This window comes from Equus asinus, chromosome 5, assembly GCF_041296235.1.
Source record: "Equus asinus isolate D_3611 breed Donkey chromosome 5, EquAss-T2T_v2, whole genome shotgun sequence".
NCBI classification, from domain to species: domain Eukaryota; kingdom Metazoa; phylum Chordata; class Mammalia; order Perissodactyla; family Equidae; genus Equus; species Equus asinus.
Genome location: NC_091794.1, coordinates 3,910,582 through 3,933,550, shown reverse-complemented (window position 1 = coordinate 3,933,550; position 22,969 = coordinate 3,910,582). Strand labels below are relative to the sequence as shown.

The window sequence follows — 22,969 nt, the reverse complement described above, 5'->3', positions numbered from 1 at the left end:
GGGGGCGGGGCGCCCCAGGAGTGGGCCGGGCGCTGACGGGTCGACCGAGGGGAGAGCGTGTTGATTGGGCAACGCGGGGCCAGGGGCGACCGCGGATTGGCCGTGGCGGGACGAGGGGGCGTGGCCAGCACGCGAGAGGGAGCGAGAGGGAGCGCGAGGGAGCGGGCGGCTGGCGAGCGCAGCGGGGTCGGGCCGAGGCACGCGGCGCGGGAGGCTCCCCAGTTCCGCCGCAGCTGCTCTCCGGGCCCGAGCACCGCCCCTCGCTGCCCGGCCCGCGCTCCGTCCGGGTTCCCGGGGCGGGGAGCGAGGGACGGCACGAGGGAGGGAGGGGGCGGCGAACGCCGAGCGAGCGGAGGGTCCCGCGCCGCCCCCGCCGCCGCCTCGCCCGGTGCAGCGGCCCGGGGCGCCCGCACTATGCAGGCGGGCTGCCGGCCGCCGCGATGGCGAGCCGGGCGGCGGTGAGAGCCGGGCGCCGCCCGCACCGTCGCGGAGCCCGGGCCGCGTCCCCCGCCTCCCGGCCCCGCGCCCGCCCTCGCCACTGCTCCTCCTCCTTCCCCATGCCTCTGCTCCTCCTGCTCCTGCTGCTCGACGACGCCGGGGCGCAGCAAGGTGAGCGCGCGCGAGGCGCGGCCGGGATGCGCGGGGAGGGATGCGCGGGCTGGAGCGGCGAGGGTGGGCTCTGCCTGTTGGCCCCCAGGTTGGCGCGGCTTTACTTTTTGGCAAGGCCCTTCATTTTCCCGAAAAGAGAGAAGGGAGACCCTGCAATGAAAGCCTCCTTTTTGGTTATTGAATTCTTCTTCTGGGGAAAATCTTCGGGAGCAAAAAAGTTTTGGAGATGTGACCCCTGAAGTTAAGCCAAATGGATCTATGGACAGAAGAGAAAGATAAGGTCGTTGAATAGCATCTTAAACCCGTTTAAAGGCAAGTGGCGGTAGTTACCATCGGTTCAGAAGCTAACGAGACTGATTCTGGTTGTCTCTGAGCCTTGCATTCAGGAGGGGTCCTTTATGATCCTTGCCTGTTGCTCAGGATGCTGGTCTAGATTGCCCGGTCAGACACTGGGTGCTGTTGCCCAGAAGGAGCGTTCACCCCTTCCAGAAAGTGACAAAACTTTTTTTCCATCTACAGTCTTTGAAAAACCTATTCCAGAAGCCAGCACAACTGTTTATTGAATAATCACCATAATGGAAAGAGAATGCAGGGCTGATTTTTCCCCCCTTTTTGGTACTCTCTTTCAGGCAGCGAACCGCAGTTTTTGAATCAGTTTGGCATCAGTTAATGAACACATTTTACATTGCTTTCCCACTTAACTGCAGTGAGAAGGATAAAGATTGGGTTGTTACTTATTGCTGGGAGGACTTTTCAAAATTGATCTCCTCGTTTATGTCCAGCTTAAGTTGCTCTCATGGTTTTCACTAAAAGATGGAATCCTGGCCCCAAGCCTGTCGGTATGAAGAAGCTGAAACTTTGACAAGGATGTGGAAATAGGATCTTTCTATGTAAGGAAAAAATGCGTTTGGTAAACTGACCTGTTAGATCCAGGCACATTTCTGCAGTGTTACTTAGAATTTAGATGCCAAGCATTGAGTTTTAGCTGGATTATCTTACTTTGTGGCAGGCACACTACTAAGTGGTGTGTGTGTCTTAACTCACTCAATCCTCACCACAGCCAGGTGAGATAGATATTGTTATTTATCCCATTTCAAATGTATGGAAATTGAGACACAAAAAATATAAGATGCCTTGATACAGAAAGGAATGTAACCACACAAGCAGAATACCCTGTTTTGCTTATTTTTAGATCTGAAAGTGTTGATGTCATGTTAAAAAAAATCTTTGAACAGTATGGAATCAGTTGGATGACTCCCCCCAGATGAGACAATTGCCATGTTTTTAGCACTTCTTAAGCTGGGTCTAATTAAAGATGCAGCATTACCTTATTTTTTTTTTTTAAGGTTTAATTTCAGGTTTTACCAGAGCATTTTAACATATGTTTCTCTTTCACAGTGTCATCTCACACAAACATCAATGTAGATTAACACAAAAAGAAATGATGTCGGTAATTTACAAGACTTGATTTCCAGTTTTTCTAAGTTGATTGGGTAAATTTTGTTAAGTCATTTAATTTCTTTGTACTTCAGTTTTCTACATCCATGATATGAGAATACATACCTATTTCATAGCTTAATGAAAGTGGAATGATGGTACGGAGGAGTTTTGCAAAGAGAAAACCCTAGTACAGGTGTAACTACTTATCATTGTTACTCTTGAGCTTACTAAATTGATGAAGGAAGGGCTAGCCAGGTATACATCACCTGAAAACTCAGGAATTGTGTGGAATTCCAATTCCTCCTAATTGTTAAAGATTCTGTTTCTTACCTGAAGAACCCTGACGTAGTCTGTGGTGGAATTGCTTCTAAACCGGAGTCTCCCTAGTCTGACAGAGGGGCTTCGGGGTCCGCTGGGACTCCCTCTCTGAGCTGGAACCAGGGCTGACTTCAGAATGAGCAGCAGTGCTGTAAGGCGCCTGGAGAATTTTCACTAACAGGAAGGGCTGCATGTTGCGATGGTAAGGTGCGAGCCAGAGGTCTCACTTTGTGAGAAGTCTTAGGAAGAATACTGGAAGGAAGCAGTGGTAAAATGACTACAGGTGTCTTTTGTTGGTAGACTTGTAATTTGTTCTTTATGCATTTCCAGATTTTCTGCAATTTGCATACAGTCAGAAAAAATAAGCCGTGCTACAGTGTTTTGTGATGTGTAGATTGTTTTTCCTCTGCTAGTCTAGGTGGAAATGCCTGTAATGTGTATGTTGAGATAGAACTCTGCTTCAGGATTTTTTTTGTAATCTTTCAGATGTCGTTTTGAAGTAGCAGAAGATATTACCCTCATTCCGGTTAATGCCATACATAGCAGTTCCTCAGCAGATTTCCTGCTGACAGAGTAGTTTTGCTTTTTATTTGGCTCAGAATAAAGTTTATCTTTGGTCTGAAAACTTGGGAACCTTTCACAGCCGAGATGCACTTTGACCAATCTCATTTCATTAATATATTTATAAATAGATTGTATTTATTCACATCTATTTTGCTATGATGGTGTTTTAGATACAGCTTATATTTGTGTGTTTTTGAGTTCTAAATTTTATATTAAGTTCATCTTCAAAATTTTTTATTGAAAGCATTTTCTTCTGTAAAATGGATGTCTTTCTAAAAACTTACATTGGAGAAACTTATGATGTTGATTGCATATTTGCTATGTAATAAATTTACTTAATAGGAAGTTGGGAGTCTCCTGTGAATGAATTTATGTCTCGGTTTACATCGTGACTGTTGGGCTTGTGTCACCTGCTCTGAGAGCTCAGCCTCCTCATCTGCGTCATGGAGGGCCTGCCTCCCTTCTGGCTTAGAATATTATTTGAATGTGGTTAAATATCGGGGAATTAATTTTAAAAATTTATGATGACTGATTTGTTCATGCCTATTAATATGAAATGTTTATGAAAGTATTGATTTTTCTTTGCTGATTTAGTAAATCTATGGAACAAATCAGATTCTTTCTTAAAAAGAATTATTCAATTCTGTATTTGGAACTAATGTGTGAAAAAAATGTATGTTCTGTCAAGTAATACCTTTATTTGCTTGTGATGCAGGGAAATATTTTTTGAACAATATTTGTGAGTTGACAGAAGTGAAAAGCACGTCTCTCTCAGCCAAGAGTGTCTGTAATTATTTCTGGTATTGATATTAGGTTAACTTAGAATTTTTGCTTGTCTTTTCTTGGTGTGATAAAACATTAGGGCTCTTACATGTAGTTTTCTTCAGAGGCAAAAATCAAAGCATCCTTTTTCTGCTGTATTTCTGCTTAATTTTGCACAATGGAGATTAGAAGCAGCAGAAAAAGGAGATAGCTAAAAATTCTATTTGAACATCTGAGCTTCATTCTAGGAGCTCAACGTAAAAAAATCTTAAAATAGTGCAATTGGGATAAGTGAAAGTACCAGTCCTAGAAATAAATGACAGATGAACTAATTAATTTCCGAGAAATACTTGGATCACAGATGAGGAGGAAAGGCTGGGTTTACATGGAGGTGGCTTTTAGCGGAGGACTGTCCTTGAGAGCGTGAACCTGGGCCGTGTGGGTTGGGAGGTAATGTGGGTGTTCATTGAATGCTTGCGGACAGGTTCTGCTTCCAGCTCTAGATTAGTTGGAAGGATGTGGAATGATGACATAAAATTAGGAGGATTAGGAAAAGCTCCCGAGAGAGAGTGATATTTGCTACACGTGCTCGTTGAAGTATGAAGTGAGACCACTTGGCAGTTTTTCTTGTGGCTCATGGATTCGATTTACTTTATAACAACCTTATGGCCTTCGCACTTTATTTTTTAAAATGTTGTACAGATAACACTGATTGTAACTCAAACCCAAAAACTTAATTATCCACACTTCTATCCCTAATCTGTCAACTTAGAATTTTTATATTCCTTACAATTCCATATTCACACACTCATGTAATCTTATGTGGTTGTATTTTAATACTGCTGTATTATGTTCTGTGGACATACCGTGTTAAAATTCATTTGCAGGCTAATTTAGCCCACATAAGCATGCTTACTAAATACAGCAAGACCAAAATTTCAAAATGTAATAATTCATCACATAAATAATTCATTACTTATGAAGTAATGACTATTTTGCTCACAACTGTTATTAGATTGTTTATTCCAATTCATTAAATTCTTCATTTAGGATAGGATCTTTGAGAAAGCATTTCTGTTCAAAATATTAGCTGAGAAACATATGTCATGCTAATTGTCTGGATCATTATGTGGACTAAATATAATTCATGAGGATGGAAAATATAGATATTCAGATAAACTAGCATTTAATGAATGTCAGTGTCCATTGAGCAGGTGAGAAATGGGGTGGTCTTAAAAGGCAGCTAAAGCATCACCTACTAGGCCAGCCTGCACTCTGAAGGGTATCTAGTTGGAAGAGAAGCTTTGAGTAGCTACTTGAATTAGGGGGAAGACCCCAAGGGGCAAGCTCCCTCAACTGCTAAGGAGAGTGTGCCGGGGGGTCCCTGCACAGCTTCTGCTGAGTGGGACACATGCAAGTCTGCAGTCAACACCAAATGCTGGAAGAAGGGGGTCAGATGAACAAATGTCCAGTTATAGATGAATAAGCACCGGGGATGGGGCAGCCACAGGATGACCATAGCTGACCCTGCTGTGTGCTAGGTAGGAAAGTTGTTGAGTCAATCCTGAGTTCTCATCACAAAGAGAACTTTTTTTCTTTTTTCTTCTTTCTTTTATTGTATCTATATCCTCTGCTTTCCCTGGTTCTGGATAGCTCGGAGTTCCTGGATGAAGTTGTGTGGCTGTGATGATTGGATCCACCACAAATGAGGGCTGTTAATGGAATCTCGGGTGGGGGTTCCTGCCCAGCAGCAGGTTGTGACTGCCCAGCCTTGTCACGGAGCTGCTTTGTCTCCTGCCCTGCTCCTCATCCCTGCGGTCTGCCTGCCTCCTGCCCCCTTCCTTCTCCTGACACCGTCTCTGCCACGTGTGCGGGACGCTGCTCCACCAGGCAGCCTCCGCTGGCCGTTCTCACTCTACCTGGAAACGTGCTGAAAACACCACTGGCTCTCATAGGTCTTTCTTTTCAGCTGTTTGCTTCCAGGTGTCCTAAATCTCTGCTTTTCTCGGTGGCGGGCTTTCTCAGCAGTAGACTCTGCGGTACTCTTCTTGGTGTCGCACGCAGCAGATTTTGCTCACCCTTGCAGTCTAGCTCCTGCTCTACTGAAACTGCCGTTTAAACCTTTGGACGTTTGGCTTTGTTTTGCTTGGGTTTGGGTTTACTCTGAAGAACCCGAGAGCTTTGTCATCACTGTGTTTTACTTCAGTGGACTTTGAAAGCAGGAGACTTTGGAGTCAGACACTCCTGGATGGAGGTACTGGCCACGCCAACTTCTGGGATCCACTGACCACTGTGAACATTTTTAAATATGTAACCCACGAGGGCTGGGATCAGGTCTGTTTGGATAGTTGGTAAGTTTTGTTCAATAAGTGAATCGATATGTGAATGAAAATGTTATTTCTCTTTACTCTGCAACTAAAATCTCCATTTTCACATTTCCTTTCTGCCTAGACACAATGCTTTTCCCTCCTGCCCGTTACCCCATCCCAATACTGTTTCGGGACGCTGCACCCCAGCCCAGGGAGGGGCAGACCTGCGATGGAGGAGCCTGACAGCAGGCGTGGCTGTCCACAGGAGGCCTCCTTGCGTGGCCTCCCGCCACCCGACCTCAGTGCTGGTTTCACCCGTCCCTTTGACCTCCGCTTTCTCTCCCGCTCCCTTTGTGCCTTTGACCTCCCGCTTCCTGCCTGTTGATATGTTTCTGTTTTCTCTGATCGCCACCTCAGCATTTTCAGGTTCCTGGGTTGTCTCTCCTCCTGGCAGGCCCTCGTTTCTGGTTACTCTGGAAGCCATCTCCTAGAAGCTAACTGTCTGGGTCTGAGTGTGAGACAGACCTTTTGTTTCCTGGGTGGAGGAAGAGGGTTTTTCTTTAGGGCTCTTGAAGTCATAGGGAACAGAGATCCAGATCTACCTAAAGTGGAAGGGAAAAGTGTCAGGAGCATTCCGAGGTAACCGGGGAGTCTTTGTAAGAGCTGAACCCACCTGAGCCAGGGGGAAAGCGGGCGTGTGCTTGGACTCAGGCACCGAGGACTCCACTTCGTCTTGCTCTTGCTTCGGGCTGGTTTCCTCTGCGTGGAAGGATGCATGGCTGCTGGCAATCCTCAAGGCTTGCAGCTTCCACCCTGGAGAGATTCTGGGATTTTCCCTAATGTGCAAGGTCCAGAAATTGGAGGGAAGGGTGAGCTGGTCTCATGTTGGCCCAGTGTGAGTCAGTACCCAGCCCTGGACCAGTCCACTAACCAGGGGGCATGAGGTCATATGGAAACTGTTGAGAAAGTGCAGGGCGGTTTCCAGAAGGCTAAGGGAGCGGCTAGAAGGACAGAGGCAGGAAGTGTGTTCACCTTTATAAAGAGTCCCTATGTCTTACATAGTTCTTCCTGAACCCTCACGATTACTTTGGCCCATGGGTGATGTTGTCCCCATGTGCAGTGAGGGTCTGGAGGCTTGTAGGTGTTGAGTGCCCAGGGTCCCAGAGTGGGCAGGGCTAGGACTTAAGTCACGTCTGTTGGACTCTACAGCCCAGGCACTTTCTCTCTGTCGCTCGTCAGCCGGGTGCCTGCCCCGGGCTCGTCTGGGGTTGTTATTTTCTAAATTCAGCAGTGTGCCCTGAGACTGTGCTGTGTCTGCATGGAGGCCTGCGGAGGCGAGGAGAATGCTCTGCCTGCCTGGCAGTTTTACCACCTCGTGCTGTAAACTGACATATCCGTGATTAAGCATATAAGTAAGGAAAGGGATTTTGATAATGGAAATGGAGGGAAAGACCAGGGCTTCAGAAAGGTTTCCCAAAGGAGGTAACATTGAGTAGGTGTTTGCTGGGTGGAATGACGAGGAAGGACATTACTTTTGCAGAGTGGAATAGCACGTGCAGTGGCACAGAGGAGAGCGTGGAGCAGGTAGGGAGTCACCAGGAGGTTGTGGGAAAAGTTCAGAGATGAAACCAGAAAGAGAGTTGGGGGCCAGGTTATAATGGGCTTTGTGTCTGTGCTGAAGAGTTTGGGTTTTATTGTATCATCAGCGGGAAGCAGTTGAAGGAGTTTTCCATGAGGGCTCTGTGTGACCCAGCTGGTGTTTGAGGAACCGTGGCAGCAGTGTGGACAGCAGGGGGAGGAAGGACAGGAAGTGGGGCCGCCTGCTGGGGAGCTCCTGTTGCAGGGGCCTGCACTGTTCAGAGGGACCAGGGTCAAAGACGCTAAGGAGATGGAAAGTATAAAACTTAATGGCCAGTTGAATTTGAGAGAGCAGAGTCAATCAAATGCTACTCATTTTTTTCTTTCTGGAATCCTCCTCTTTTCTCTGCTCTCCACCTCCCTCAATCACTAGGATTTCTGCCTAGTTAACTGCTATTCATTCTGCACACACACACACACCCACACACCCCCTAAAGCCCCTGGTACTCCCCTGCAGTCCTTGTCACCCCTGAAATTACTTGCTGCGTCTGTCTTACCCACTATATTGTGCCCTCTCTAAGGACAGGGGCCTCGTCTGTCATTTTTATTGTTATGCCTAGCACCTGGTACAGTGCCTGGCACGTGGAAGGTGTTCCCTGAATGCCTGGGATGCGTTGAGTTTGAAGCGCTGTGGTGCTTTCTCCATTTCGGCAGCAGCTGAAATCCTGGCTTTGGCGAGGTTGCCCAGTAGGGGACGAGGTGGGGAGGAGCTCGGAGGAGCAGCCCGCCAGCAGGCGGTAGTGGGAAGATAAGCAGCCCAGAGGCCGGACAAGTTGCAGTTAGAGAGTCAAAAGAACTCAGATGGAGCAGGAGAGTTTGAAGGAGGGAGGGAGGCATGAGTGAAGGAGGCAAGGGCCGGCGATGCCCGCTGCTGGGGAAGGCCACAGCTCAGAAACTGGCCGCTCTGGTGATCGTTTCACTGGAGAGCTAGGGCTGCCGTAAGAGTGCCACAGTCTTAGCTGGCTTGAAATGACAGAAACTGGTGGTCTCACAGTTCCATGGGCTAGAATTCTGATGTTAGGGCATCGGCAGGGCCACGCTCTCTCCAAAGACGGCAGGGCAGGATCCTTCTTGCCACCTGTTAGCTTCTGGCGGTTGCTGCCTGCGGGATTCCTTTGCATCATCCCCATCTCTGCCTCTGTAGTTACTGGTGGTCTCCTTGTGTCTGTGTCTGTGTCTACATTTTCCTCCTCATATAAAGACACCAGTCATGGGTTGGGGTCTACACTGATCCAGTGTAACCTCATCTTAACTTGATTACATCTGCAGAGACTCTTTCCAAATTACAGTACAGTCACAGGTACCAGAAATTAGGAAGTAGAATCAGAGTCACCAGTCCGCAGTGATAGAACCAGTCCGTGGAACCTCACTGGAAAAGTATAAACCTCCCATAGTTTACGACAATTGTAATGGAAGTTGCGTTGCTCTGCATTTTCGGCATATTTGTGCAAGCTTCCTGCATTGGCGTTTGCTGTTGTTAAAGTATTTTCAGAAGTCACACAGTGTTCATATTAGTAAAACTCAATAATTACCATAATTTATATTGCTTCTTAGTGGTAACGTGACTAAAATATGGGGTGGCTGGAGGGTCACATGTAATCAGTGTCACAAGCACATATTTATCCAAAAACACACACTTGATGTGGAGTTGAGAGCAGCCTAAAGTGAGCGTGCGTTCTTTGTTGTGTTAGTTCATTGTGATTTAAATATGTTTAATGTTCTTCTGTTTTCTCTAGGGATAAGTAGTAAAAAAATTATTCAGTAATTTTCCTGGAACAGTATCAAAATTTGTATCTGGCTTAGCACATGTGACCTTTACACCCTGCAGAGGAAGTGAACACATGTACTGTGAGTAATCCCCCAGTACATCTGCAGCCAAGCAGAGGAGCAGTCGGAGCAAATTCCAGTGTTTTTTCTCCACTGAAATAAAATTAAAATTCAAAAATTACATTAACAGGCCTCTGCCCTCTGTGGTTCGTTCTGGTCCGGTGGAGACCGTGTGGGAGGAGGAGAGGGGGAAGCGGCGGTGATGGTGGGGATGCGGTTCGTTCTGGTCCGGTGGAGACCGTGTGGGAGGAGGAGAGGGGGGAGCGGCGGTGATGGTGCGGATGCGGTTCGTTCTGGTCCGGTGGAGACCGTGTGGGAGGAGGAGAGGGGGGAGCGGCGGTGATGGTGCGGATGCGGTTCGTTCTGGTCCGGTGGAGACCGTGTGGAAGGAGGAGAGGGGGGAGCGGCGGTGATGGTGCGGATGCGGTTCGTTCTGGTCCGGTGGAGACCGTGTGGGAGGAGGAGAGGGGGGAGCGGCGGTGATGGTGCGGATGCGGTTCCTTCTGGTCCGGTGGAGACCGTGTGGGAGGAGAGGGGGAAGCGGCGGTGATGGTGCGGATGCGGTTGGAGAAGGAGGGAGCTGGTGGTGTTGGAGTTGTCGATGAGAGGCTGTGGACTGGTCCTGTGATACCGTTTTGAAAGTTGTTTTCCAGTAGTAGTTAGGCCTTCCTTGTCAGTTCTGCCTTGAGAAAGTGAGGGATGGTAGGTCGTGTGGCATGGTGCAGATCCTTATTCCTTCCAGTGCCCAGAGCTAAGCAGAGAGCTCAGAGACTCTTGCTCCTGACCCTATTATACCCTTTCTTAAACTCATATTAAGAGCTCCTGATCCAGAAAAACAATTATTCGAGGGCTGTACACTAAAAAGTACCTTTTTTTCCTATAATGTAAAGAAAAATAAAGCATTCTGTTTACTTGTTTTAAAAATCGGGAAGTGGAATCATGACATTCTTTAGTATAGCTGCTGACCTTGGGGGCAGCTGTCCCCTGGGTTGCCCTTCAGCTAGTAGAAGGAGCGCTACCCTTTGGGTCAGAAGAAGTCACCCGGTCTTCTGTCTGAGACGCCCTGGCTTCGCCATGTGTCAGCGCTTCCAGCCCCTCCCTGCTGGCATTTAGGACGGGCCATTCTCTATCCCGGGCTGGCTGTGCTTTGTGAGAGGGTTAGCAACATTTCTGGCCTCTACCTGCTAGGTGCTAGGAGCACCCGCCCCTCTAATTGTGACAATCAAAAATGTCTCCTGAATATTCTCAATTTTAGTTTTACTTTTTTTTTTTTTTTTTTGAGGACTACTGCCAGTCCTTCTCTTTTTGCTGAGGAAGCCTGGCCCTGAGCTAACATCGTGCCCATCTTCCTCTACTTTATGTGTGGAACGCCTACCACAGCCTGGTGTGCCAAGCAGTGCCATGTCCGCACCCGGGATCCGAACTGGTGAACCCTGGGCCACCGAGAAGCGAACGTGCCAACTTAACCGCTGTGCCACCGGGCTGGCCCCTAGTTTTACTTTTAAATTTGTCATATTTTAAGCCTTTTGGTGTAGAATAGGCTTTACTTCTAAGAACTGTAAAAATAAACTGGAAGCGTATTTTCTATTTAGGGGGTAGAGTGAGGACGAGGTCTTCTTTGATCTGGGAAGTCACTGTTTGCCCCCTGGATGCCCAGGACAGTGTTTCTCAGCCTGCGGGGCCTTTGTGGGTCAGGAGCGTGTGTGCAGCAGTGAGGAGGGTCTCAGTGTAAAGGAGTTTCTTACTTGGACTAACAGGAAACATTTGAAGGCTGTTGGCCTGGTGAGGATGTGTGAGCCTGGCCCTCCTTCTGGGCTGGAATCTTCTGACCACGGCCGTAGGGGTTTGGCCAGGCCGGCTGCGCTGTTTACCTGGTCAGGTTGAACTGGCCCCACAGTCCTGGAAACGTGAGACAGTCCGTGTCCGTGTGACAGAGGGTCAGTGAACATGACCCGCTCTAACTTTGGCTTCTGGTGCGTCCCATCTCGTTTGCGAGAGGAACAAGCTCTGAACGCCATCACATACTTTAGAACATTCTTGGCACGTTACTCGTGGACTGTTGGTGCCCTCCCCCTACACGAGATACTGAAAAAGCTCCATTTTTATTGTTTTCTTCATCAGCGTGCACACAGAAGTCCTGTTTTTCATCAGTTAGTATTTATTTTGTTAACTTTTATAGAAATTATGCTTTATAGAGGAAAGGGCAAGAAACATTTTCTGTGTTTACTGAAAATCAAACATAAATATGAGCATAAAGACATCTAAAAATTACTTCTAACACTCTGCTTGTCCTCTTTTTGTAAAATTCGTTTTAAAATGACAACCTTAAGTTAAATAATAGCCTGCGGGGAATATGCTAAATGGGAGGATCTGCTAAGTCATGAATTCAGCTGCGAATTCAGCTGTGGATGGGAAATTGTTGACTTTGTAGAATCCATCAACACTTCCAAGTGCTGAAAAAGCTGCCTGAGTTTCCATTTACTAAAGAAATGCATTTACATTTTAAGTTATTTTGTTTATTCAGCGGCTACTTTTAAAGACTGAAACACTTCCAGAAAGCACGTTTTCATCTTTTCTGTAGTAAGAGAACATTTCAGACTGGTTTCATAATGTTAGAAACTCTGTCTCAGGGTAGTTGTTTTTCTCTCTGAGGAAAAATATTAATGATTGTTCAAAAGTTATTTATATTACAGTTCATTTATTCTCACAGTGGAGGTTTTTATATCCCTATTTTTAAAATTTAGATGATATCCAGCAGAGATATTCAAGGTATTTTCATGGTAGTTTCAGGGGAAGTTGGCGGTTATTTTTTTTCCTCTGAGTTGTATCACATTCTAAGTTTGATGTTTGCAGATGGGTGGGTGTATGGTGTAAAATTCATGGCTGTTTCATGGTGCCCTTGTGTGGTGGTGTATTATTGGGCTGCGAAGCCTGGCTCTTGAGCGTGGAGTGAAAGCTGGTGTGAAGATAGAGCTTTGCTTTAATCAGCATTAAACTTTATCTGAGAGAGAGTCGTGTAGGAAGCAGATTGCTCCTATGACCTTTAAAAGTAGACTAAGTAACAATGCTAGTGCGGATTTGAGAATAAAACTTCTTTATCAGCAAAGGATACGAAGTATTGTCATCAGAATCTAGGTAAACGTTTGTTCCTTCATTAAAGTTAGTTTTGAGACTAGTTTAAAATTACTTTTTCCACAGATTAATGTACAGTTTCCTATTCATTCAATTAATGAAGTTATTTTGCAACTATTTCTTGCTAGATACTATGTTAAGTCTTTCTTCACAGTCTTCTAAAGCTGTGGTTTGTTTTAGTAAGTGAGAGCAGCACTGCACTGTTCTTAAAATAATAAATCAAGATAATAGGAAATTCTCTTATGGCCATCCATATCCATATTGAGGTTAAAATGCAGCAATGTCACTTTGAATACAGTTTTCTGTGTAAGTATTCAGCTATTCCAAAAGGTGATTATAAATAGCTCTTTTGAAGGAGAAAATACTATCATTTTATGGGCATGTATTTATCTTTCTATTAGAAAGAGATTCATTCACTAACAGAAAGAGAAGTCAAGAATGCAGTCCCATTTATAATCTCAACAAAAAGTGAAATATCTAGGAATAAATTTAACCAAAGAGGTCAAAGGCCTATATGCTTAAAACTATAAGACATTATTGAAAGAAATTGAAGAAGACAAAGAAATGGAAAGATATTCCATGCTCATGGATTGGAAGCATAAAAACATAGTTAAAATGTCCATATTACCTAAAGCAATCTCTAGACTCAGTGCAATCCCAATGACGGTCTCCATGGAAATAGAACAAAGAATCCTAAAATTTATATGGAACAACAAAAGACCCCAAATTGTCAAAGCAATCCTGAGAAAAAGAACAAAGCTGGAGGCATCACCATCCCTGACTTCAGATGAGCTACAGAGCCATAGTGATCCAAACAGCATGGCAGTGGCACAAAAGCAGACACACAGATCAGTGGAACAGAATTGAAAGTCCAGAAATAAAACCACTCATCTATGGACAGCTAATCTTTGACAAAGTAGCCAAGAACATACAATGGAGAAAGGAAAGTCTCTTCAACAAATGGTGCTGGGAAAACTGAATAGCCACATGCAAAAGAATGAAAGTAGATCATTGTCTTACACCATGCACAAAAGTTAACCCAAAATGGATTAAAGGCTTGAATGTAAGACCCGAAACCATAAAACTGCTAGAAGAAAATATAGGCAGTATTCTCTTTGACATTGGTATTAGCAGCATCTTTTCAAATACCATATCTACTCAGGCAAGGGAAACAAAAGAAAAAATAAACAAATGGGACTACCTCAGACTGAAAACCTTCTGCAAGGCAAAGGAAACCAGGAACAAAACAAAAAGACAACCCACCAACTGGGAGAAAATATGTGCAAATCATATATCTGACGAGGGGTTAATTTCCAAAATACATAAAGAACTCATACAACTCAACAAGAAAACAAACAACCCGACCAAAAGATGGGCAGAGGATATGAGCAGACATTTTTCCAAAGATAACAGATGGCCAACAGACACCTGAAAAGATGTTTAACATCACTAATAATTAGGGAAATGCAAATCAAAACTGCAATGCGATATCACCTTATACCTGTTAGAATGGCTGTAATTAACGAGACAAGAAAAGACAATGTAGGAGAGGGTGTGGAGAAAAGGGAACCCTCACACACTGCTGGTGGGAGTGCAAACTGGTGTAGTCATTATGGGTATGGAGATTCCTCAAAAAAGTAAAAATAGAAATATCATACAACCCAGCTATCCCACTACTGGGTATTTATCCAAGGAACTTGAAATCAACAATTCAAAGAGACTTATGCACCCCTGTGCTCATGGCAGCATTTTTCACAAGAGCCAAGACCTGGAGGCAACCCAGCTGCCCATCAACTGATGAGTGGATAAAGAAGAGGTGGTTTCTAATATGATGGAATACTACTCAGCCATTAAAAAAAGACAAGGGCTGTCCTGGTGGCACAGTGGTTAAGTTTGAACGTTCTGCTTCGGTGCCCCAGGGTTTGGTGGTTCGGATCCTGGGTGTGGACATGGCACTGCTTTGCAAGCCATGCTGTGGCAGGTGTCCCACATATAAAGTAGAGGAAGATGGGCGCGGATGTGAGCTCAGGGCTAATCTTCCTCAAAAAAAAGACAAAATTGTCCCATTTGCAATGATGTGGATGGACCTTGAGGGTATTATGTTAAGTGAAATAAGCCAGACAGAGAAAGACAAACACCACATGATTTCACTCATGTGTGGAAGATAAACTAACACATGGACAAGGAGAACAGATTAGTGGTTACCAGAGGGGAAGCAGTGGGGGAGGGCGAAAGGGGTACAGGGGCACTCATACATGGTGACGGATGAAAACTAGACTATCAGTGGTGAGTGCGATGCAGTCTATACAGAAACTGATATATAATAATGTACACCCGAAACTACACAGTTATAAACCATTATGACCTCAATTAAAAAAAGGTAAAAAAAAGAAAAGGAAGGGATTCATTTGAATCCGCTTGTTAAGGAACTCTGAATTGTACAGTTGGAGCAGCAGCTGAAACATCTTAATCAACGTTACACGCCTCCTTCTAGGTGCTCAGCAAAATAGCAAATTTAATGATAAAAGGAAAGATGCAAATATTTGAATTTTTACAATCAATATTTTATCTGTTTCCATATCCAGTTACTGAAGAAATTTCTGGAACAGATAATGCTGCTACCGAAATATGACATTCATTTTTCCGAATCTTTAGCCATTAAACTCTTACTTTTTCTCATCATTCTGTGGGGAAAAATGAGGCTTTTGGAGAGGGGCTACTCAAAAGTTGAATTTCAGTGGAATGTAAAATTAAGTGTCATTAGCTGTCGCTTTAATGCCTTCAGGAAGGAGTGACTTGCAGCGTGTGATTTGGTCAATAATCTGCACCATCTTTAGCATAAAGTGCTGTTAGGGACCCCTCAGCATCTCTGAGTTTAGAGGGGGTTTGTGATGTTTGTAAATAAGTAGACGAAGCTGCTCACATACTTCTGTTTTTATGTTTGTTTCCTTTGAACAATGACTATGAATTGATACTGTTTTGAGGATTGGATTTATCATGACATGTATGTATGTTGATTGTAAGCTGTGTTTACTTCTATTTGTTCAGATTGCAAAGTGCTTTGAACTCTTGGATTACAAAGGTAGTTGTGGATCATTGTGACCTCAGCTGGCTGCTGCTGGCTCCTGCGAGTAGACACGCTGAGAACGTGTCATCTGTTTTATCTCGTGTAGGGAAAGTATTGGTGGCATAAGAGATCTGATGTCTTACATATTTTAAAAGCTTGACAATAAAGTCTTGCTTGTTTATAGAGTAAGTTAAAGATGGAAGAATAACTGATGGTTCTTTTCTCTTCTGTTAAAGGTGACGGATGTGGCCACACCGTGCTCGGCCCTGAAAGTGGAACACTGGCGTCCATCAGCTATCCGCACACCTACCCCAACAGCACTGTGTGCGAGTGGGAGATCCGCGTGAGGCCTGGGGACAGAGTGCGCTTCAGATTTGGTGACTTTGACATCGAAGATTCTGATTCTTGTCACTTTAATTACTTGAGAATTTATAATGGAATTGGAGTCAGCAGAACTGAAATAGGTAGGAAGTTTTCTTGTAAATGTCCATGTAATACATTATTGCCTGAGTTTTAAAACTAAAGCAGTTTTTGCTACTTCCTGTTGAATAACTATGCTGTAGAGGAGGATATGTGGGAAATTATTGAAAACGTGTGGAAATCTCAAGTTTGAATCTCCTTTTGGAAGAGAAGATTCCTGTCTTTTTATTTACTGTTCTGATAAGCTTGTGTGTGTTGATACCTTTGTCACAAGATGCTGCTATACCACTTCTAAGAAGGTGGAAGTTAATTATCTCATTTTTTATTTGTTTGTTTTTCTTTGATCATTTTATTTGCAGAAGATGACAAGTGTAATCCATGCGTAGGAGGCAGCATGTCATGGTGATTAAGGGCATGGGTTTTGGATCAAAACTTCCTGGTATTAAATTCTAACTCTGCTGTTAGCTTGCTGTGTGACCTTGGTCAAGTTACCTGACGTCTCTGTTTCCTCAATTGTAAAATAGGGAATGAACTAGTACATGTAAAGTGCTTAGAACAGAACCTAACGCATAATATATGCTTAGTAAATATCAGCTGCTCTTGTTATTCTCAACTAAGATCAGCGTCACCTGGAAAACTTGTAAATAATCCTGTAAACCTGGTTCCCATGCAAGACCAACTGCGTCATAGTCGAATGGGTGGGACCCCCGCCTCAGTAGTCTACAGCCTCCCAGGAGATCAACTCTGCCGTCAGGTTGAGGACCTCTGGCTTAGAGATCAGCGCCTTTCTCTTAAGAAAGGTGGGGAAGTTTGTAAGGCTGTTGTGGTGACCTGACATAAAATGAAGAGGTCTGGAACTCTCTGAGTTCCTGTGGAGACATTTGTTGGAACCAGTGTGTACACTGTCTTCTAGAACTGTCTCTGGAGCCCGGACCGTATTCTCTCAGCGTCACCCTCGTCCTCTGGCCTCCTCCCCGGCCCTCTCCTCTGGGCCCATTGAGAGGACAGCTCCCAGCCCGCCTCCCTGGCTGCGGGTTGGTGCCCGGGCTGTCTCTGCGTCGGCTCTCGATTAGCCTGGTGGCCTGATCACCACGTGCTCGTTGCCAGGACTGTGTGGTCTCAGGTGGGCTGTAGGGACTCACATCACATCGCCTGCGGATCTAGAAACGCTCTCACCGTGGCACCGATGCCAGAGAACTGGGTGCTCACTGCCTGCTGGGCCGGGCGGCAGGGTGGCGGGGACCCTGAGCAGTCTTGCAGCACCGTGAGAAAAGGGACCCCAGTCCGATGCGGCGCTGAGCAGTTGACAGGAAATGAAGGGGCTCGAGAAACGTTTTGTCCTCTGTGGGACTGTGTGTAAATGGCATTTTAGAAAAAGAGGGGAGGAGGTGGCGGGAGCTGGTGTCCACGGAGATGCGGCTCCCGAAAGTGACGTGCGGACCTCGTTTGCATCGTGATTCGAGTTAACCGACTGCAAGAAGACATTTTTAAGATAATCAGAAATTTTAAGAGGAATTGGGCGTTCGGTGGTAGTCAAGAACGATTGTTTTTGGTGTGGTAATGTTATAATTATTTTCTCACGTTCTGCTTGTGAGACATTCTGAAGTTCTCACAAAATGTCGTGGTTTGTGTTAAGCGTCTCAGGAAGAAAGGTGGGCAGGGGTCTGTGCAGTAAGACGACCTGTGGGAGAAGCCGAGCCTGGCCCGGGGGGTGCTTGGCCCTCCTCTCTCTGCTTTTGTGTATTTTTGAAAATTTCCATGATGAAAAGTGTTGTTTTTCAATGAAAATAGACAAGAGGGCTCCGCGTTTGGACAGTGAGTACTGTCACTCGCTCGGGGGAGGCGGGACGTGGGGAAGGTGTTGAGCCCTGGCTTTAAATGCTCCCAGGGCTCTCGTCGCAGCTCCGGGCCTCCCGTGCTGAGTCCTTCCAGCCGGTGCTCGGCCGCCCCGCCTGGACTTGAGTCGTTGGCTGCGCCGTCGGAGGGTTAAATGGATAGGGCTTCCAGGGCTGGGGATGGGGTAGGTGTGCGGTCAACCTCGGCTCTCCCTCACCCCGCTCTTCTCGTCTCCCTTCTTCTCTCTCCCCGCTCGGGAGTGGAGAGCTGCAGGAAGGTCCAGGGCCCCTAGCGAGGGCGTTCCTGTTGGATTTTGTTTGGCCCCCGTCACCACCTACCGTGTCCCACTGGTCCTCCATTTGGGTAGCCGCCTATGGTTAGTGGGAGGAAGGTCACTTTCCTGACATCGCAGAGAAGTAAAGATCATCCGAGAGCGGCATTTGATGCTCTGGTGAAGGTGAGAGTGCAGAGAGTTACAGGATGGAGGTGGATGTGTGGGGTCCAGACTCCAGCGACAGCGGAGATGAAGCGTCCTGTCCTCTGTCAGCTCTTCCCGCTGCCCCTTCTGAAAAGAGCCGGCCCAGATGAGCTGCCTTTCCCTATACAAATGGTTCTTATTTTGGTGTAAAGCTTAGATTTTTGGGTTGTGTCTATAGGTGTTATTTGGGGGATTTTTTTCCCCTGAGAATTATGGAATGTTGGTGTTATGGTATAAAGGTATTATGGAATAATCGGGAAAAGAAAATGAAGGGAGCGTGGTTTCTCAAGGAATCGTTCTTTAATTATAAATCCCCTCGAATGTGTTTTAACCGATACGCGCTTCTGGCTTCCTTGGCGGTTGGGCAGTTATTTTCTGTTCTCTTAGAAGGGGTAATAATGTGTAGCATTATTTAAATGTACGAGTTTATTATGATTCCATGTGACTACTTTCTGATTGCTAAACTGTCCAGAAATCTGTGAAATTCCTGGGGGTCGTGGTGCCCGTTGCCCCGACAGACAGGTGTGCGCGGTGACGGGAAGGCGTCAGCTCAGGGGTCTCCACTCCGCCCCTTCCGGAGGCGGATCGTGTTGGAATGAGAAAATCCCATTGTGCCTTGAATTTTACTTTTCCTTTTGGTTCTTTAATTCCTGGTGTCTGAGACATAGTAGTTGCTCTGTAAAGATGGTAATTGAAGTAAAAAATTTATTTGTTATGCATCTTAACTTTTTCGGTACATATACAAATATATATCTCCAAACTATTTTGCAAGTTGTTTTTTCCTCTCTTAATATTTAGACATCTTTTCATTGGCCTGTAGACAGCTCCTAGCATCGTTTCCCCTCTGGATATTATTGATAATTAGTCCAAAGATGAAATTTAAAAACAAACGTTAAAAATCTTTGCTTATTTGTAACCTTTTCCTACTGTATTTTATATATTTGCCTCCTGGGTTTTGCTTAAAGTTTCCATTTGAAATAACCTTTTTGGGGAGGACGGAAATCGTAGGTGGAGATCTAGCTGAGAAGCTGAGCATTTTAAGGCCGAGTAGGTGCTGAAGGAGAAAGCGTTCTCTAGAAGAAGAAACGTGGGAGTGCGTGTGTGCCCACTTACACTGACGGGTCCCCCTGCTGTCTGCACCTTCAGTCCTCGGCTGATAGTAACCGAGAGGGAAACCGCATCCTCCGGCCTTCATTTCATAAATGCTTCCAGGTCTCCTGTGTTTTTTTTCAGTTTCTCTTTCTCGGTTATTTGTCCCGTCTCCATAATATGCTTAGGTCTCCCTATTTTAAGAGAAAAAATAGATTTTCTTTCTTTTTACCATCAAACCTCTTGAAAAAGCTGTAATGATGATAATATGTATTTAATGTGAGAGTGATTGCTGCGTTTTTTGAATTCTTTTCTTAGAGGCTCAGGCTAATGATAAAGGTAACTGCATGCATGCCCTGCTTGCCGTGTGCCGGGTGCACGTCAGTCACTTTATCAATTAACTTACTTAGTCTTCATGAGAACCCTTGAGATACATGCTGTTATCACCCCCATTTACTGATGAGAAACTGAGGCACAGAGAGGTAAAATAACTTGCTCAAGGTCACACGGCTAGTAAGTTGCTAAGCAGGATTCAAACCTAAGCAGTATGGCTTCAGAATTGCTGCCTCTTAGATTTAGCCCTTGACATGCTTGATTTCATTGAATACTGCCAGAATCCTAGACATTATTCCCATAAAGCAGATAAACAGAAGATCTGAGAAGATAAGCCACCTGCCCAAAGTCACACAACAAAGTTGGGACTTGAACCGAGATCTGGCTAACAGCAGAGTCCATGATCTCAGCCACCAGGCTCTGGCCTCCTGGAGGAATGGATACCGGCAGTGGCTCCTGGATCTTTCACTGTGCGCCCCCACCCCCAAAACTGTTGAAACCAGCAGCTTTTTAGTGAACGTTTCTTTCATTTAGCTGTTTATTTTGACATAATTTTCAACTTAAGGGAAAAGTTGCAAGAACGGGATAAAGAATTCCCATATCCCTCTCACCCAGATTTTCCATGTTGGCATCCACTGCATTTGCATTATCCTCCCACGCGGACACACAGTTTTTTTTCCTAAACTGTTTGAGAGTAAGTTTCAGGCATGATGTCCCTTTACCCTTGTATACTGAACTGTTTATTTCCTAAAAATTAGGACATTCTCTTTACATGACCTCAGGACAGTTATCAGAGTAAAGGAAAGTCATGTTCTTGTAGCACTAGGTACCGACCTTATTCATGTGGCTCCAGACATCCAGACAGTGTGGCTCATAGGAAAGACCTTCTCAGATCGTGTGTTGCGGTCAGTTGTCGCATCTTAGTCTGCGTTCCTAGGACCTTAAAGGCGAGGACGGCTCCTCGGTCTCTCCTCGTGTTTCATGATGCTGACCTTCCTGAAGGCCTAAATGGGCCAGTCATCTTGTAGCATCTTCCTTAATTTGATTGACTTATGTCTCCTCACAACTACATTCCGGGTACGGACTTCTGGCAGGAATGCCAGAGGGATGTTCTCAGTGCGTGGTGTCTGGAGCTCACCCTGTCCGTTTGTCCCATTGCGGCGCTGTCCGCCTGGGTCTCCTGGCTCAGCTGATGTCTCCCGGATTCCTACAGTGTAGCTGTGCTTCCCTTCGTCAGCAGTACCCCTCTTGTGGGGGCACTCACTCAGTGAACTCGCACCCGCTAGTTTGGGCATCCATTAATGATTCTTGTGCGAGTCAGTTGTTGTTATGATAATTGTCAAGTGCTGGTTTTCTAATTTCATCCCTCCTTCTATGTTTATTAGGTTTTTTCCTACTGAAAAAGTAAGCTTTTCCTTCACTCCCATTTATTTGTTTGTTTATATCAGCATGGACTCATGGATTCTTGTGTTAGTCCAGGGTTTATGGTCCTTTACTATCATTATTTATTTTGATGCTCATATTGTCCCAGATGGCCAGTGTGAACCCTCAGGCCAGCTCCTGCGTCCTTTTGTGATGCCCTCATCGTTCTGTGAGTACTTCCTAATGGTCTGGCACAGGATATTCTAGATTTATCTTGTACTTGCTCTGCCCCAGCCCTGAAATCAGCCGTTTCGTCAAGGAACCCTCATTCTTTTTAATGGAAAATGATTGTTAAGTAGCATTTTGTTTAATCTCCACGTATTTGTGACTTTTCCAGTTTTCTTCTTGTAGTTGATTTCTAGTTTCGTGTTGTTGTGGTCAGAAAAGGTGCTTCATATTATTTCAAGCTTCTTAAACTTATTGAGACTTGTTTTGTGGCCTAATATGTGATCCACCCTGGAGAATGTTCCATGTGCATTCAAAAAGAATGTACATTCCACAGTTTTTAGATGGAATGTTCTGTATGTATCTAAGTCCATCTGGTCTAAAGGGTCCTTTAAGGCCAGTGTTTCCTTATTGATCTTCTGTCTGGATGATCCATCCATTGATTAAGTGGGGCCCTAAAGTCTCTTCTGTTATTGTGATGCTGTCAATTTCTCCTCTTATGTCTGTTAACGTTGCTTTATGTATTTAGGTGCTCCTATGTTGGGCACATAGCTGTTTACGAGTGTTACATCCTCATGTTGGATTGTTCCCTTTATCATTATGTAGTGCCTGTCTTTATCTTTTGTTACGGTTTTTGTTTTAAAGTCTATTTTGTCTGATATAAGTATTGCTACCCCCGCCTTCTTTTCATTGCTATTTGCATGGAATATCTTTTTCCATCCCTTCACTTTCAGTTTGTGACTGTCTTTAGGTCTGAAGTGTCTCTCTTGTAAGCAGTATGTATATGGGTCTTGTTTTTTTTTTTTATCCATTCAGCCACCCTGTGTCTTTTAACTGGAGCATTTAGTCTGTTTATATTTAAAGTAATTATTGATATATATGTACTTACTGCCATTTTGTTACTTTGTTTCTAGTTGATGTTTTAGTTCTCTACTTCTTTCTTCTTCTCTTGCTCTCTTCTCTTGTGATTTGATGACTTTAGTGTTATGTTTGGGTTCCTTTCTTTATTTTTGTGTATTTATTCTAGATTTCGGGTTTGTGATTATCATGAGTTTCATACATAATAATCTGTGTAAATAGGAATCTATAGTAAGTTGATGGTCTCTTAAATTCTACCTCATACTAAAAGCCCTACACTTTTACTGCCCCACCAGTGTTTTATGTTTTGATGTCACATTTTACCTCCTTTAATTTCGTGTGTCCCTTGGCCTCTCGTCTGAGATATAGAGGGTTGTCTTTTGGCCTTCGTCCTAGCTTTGTGAGTGCTTGATCCACTGCTTGTACTGTAGTTTTGCCTTTACCAGTGGTATTTCTTCTTTGATAATTTTCTTATTTCTGTTTGTGGCCTTTTCTTTCCACTTAAAGAAGTTCCTTTAACCTTTCTTGTAAGGCCAGTTTGGTGGTTATGAACTCCTGCAGTTTTTGCTTGTCTGGGAGGCTCTTCATCTCTCCTTCCATTCTGAATGATCACTTTGCCAGATACGGTATTGTTGGTTGTAGGATTTTTCTGTTCAGCACATTGAATATATTGTGCCACTCCCTTCTAGCCTGTAAGGTTTC

At 44.9% G+C, this 22,969-nt stretch overlaps 1 protein-coding gene across 3 annotated transcripts in view; it reads left to right on the top strand.

Annotated features, from left to right (window-relative positions):
- The first annotated feature begins 301 nt into the window (after positions 1-301).
- The window catches only part of DCBLD2 (discoidin, CUB and LCCL domain containing 2), a 90,963-nt gene continuing 68,295 nt past the window's right edge, over positions 302-22,969 (top strand). For all 3 annotated transcript variants that reach the window (XM_070508569.1, XM_014830434.3, XM_070508567.1), the window contains exons 1-2: positions 302-609; positions 15,903-16,130. In XM_070508569.1, coding sequence (XP_070364670.1) covers positions 441-609; positions 15,903-16,130 — 397 coding nt within the window. In that variant the 5' untranslated portion in view covers positions 302-440. The remainder of the gene's footprint in view (positions 610-15,902; positions 16,131-22,969) is intronic.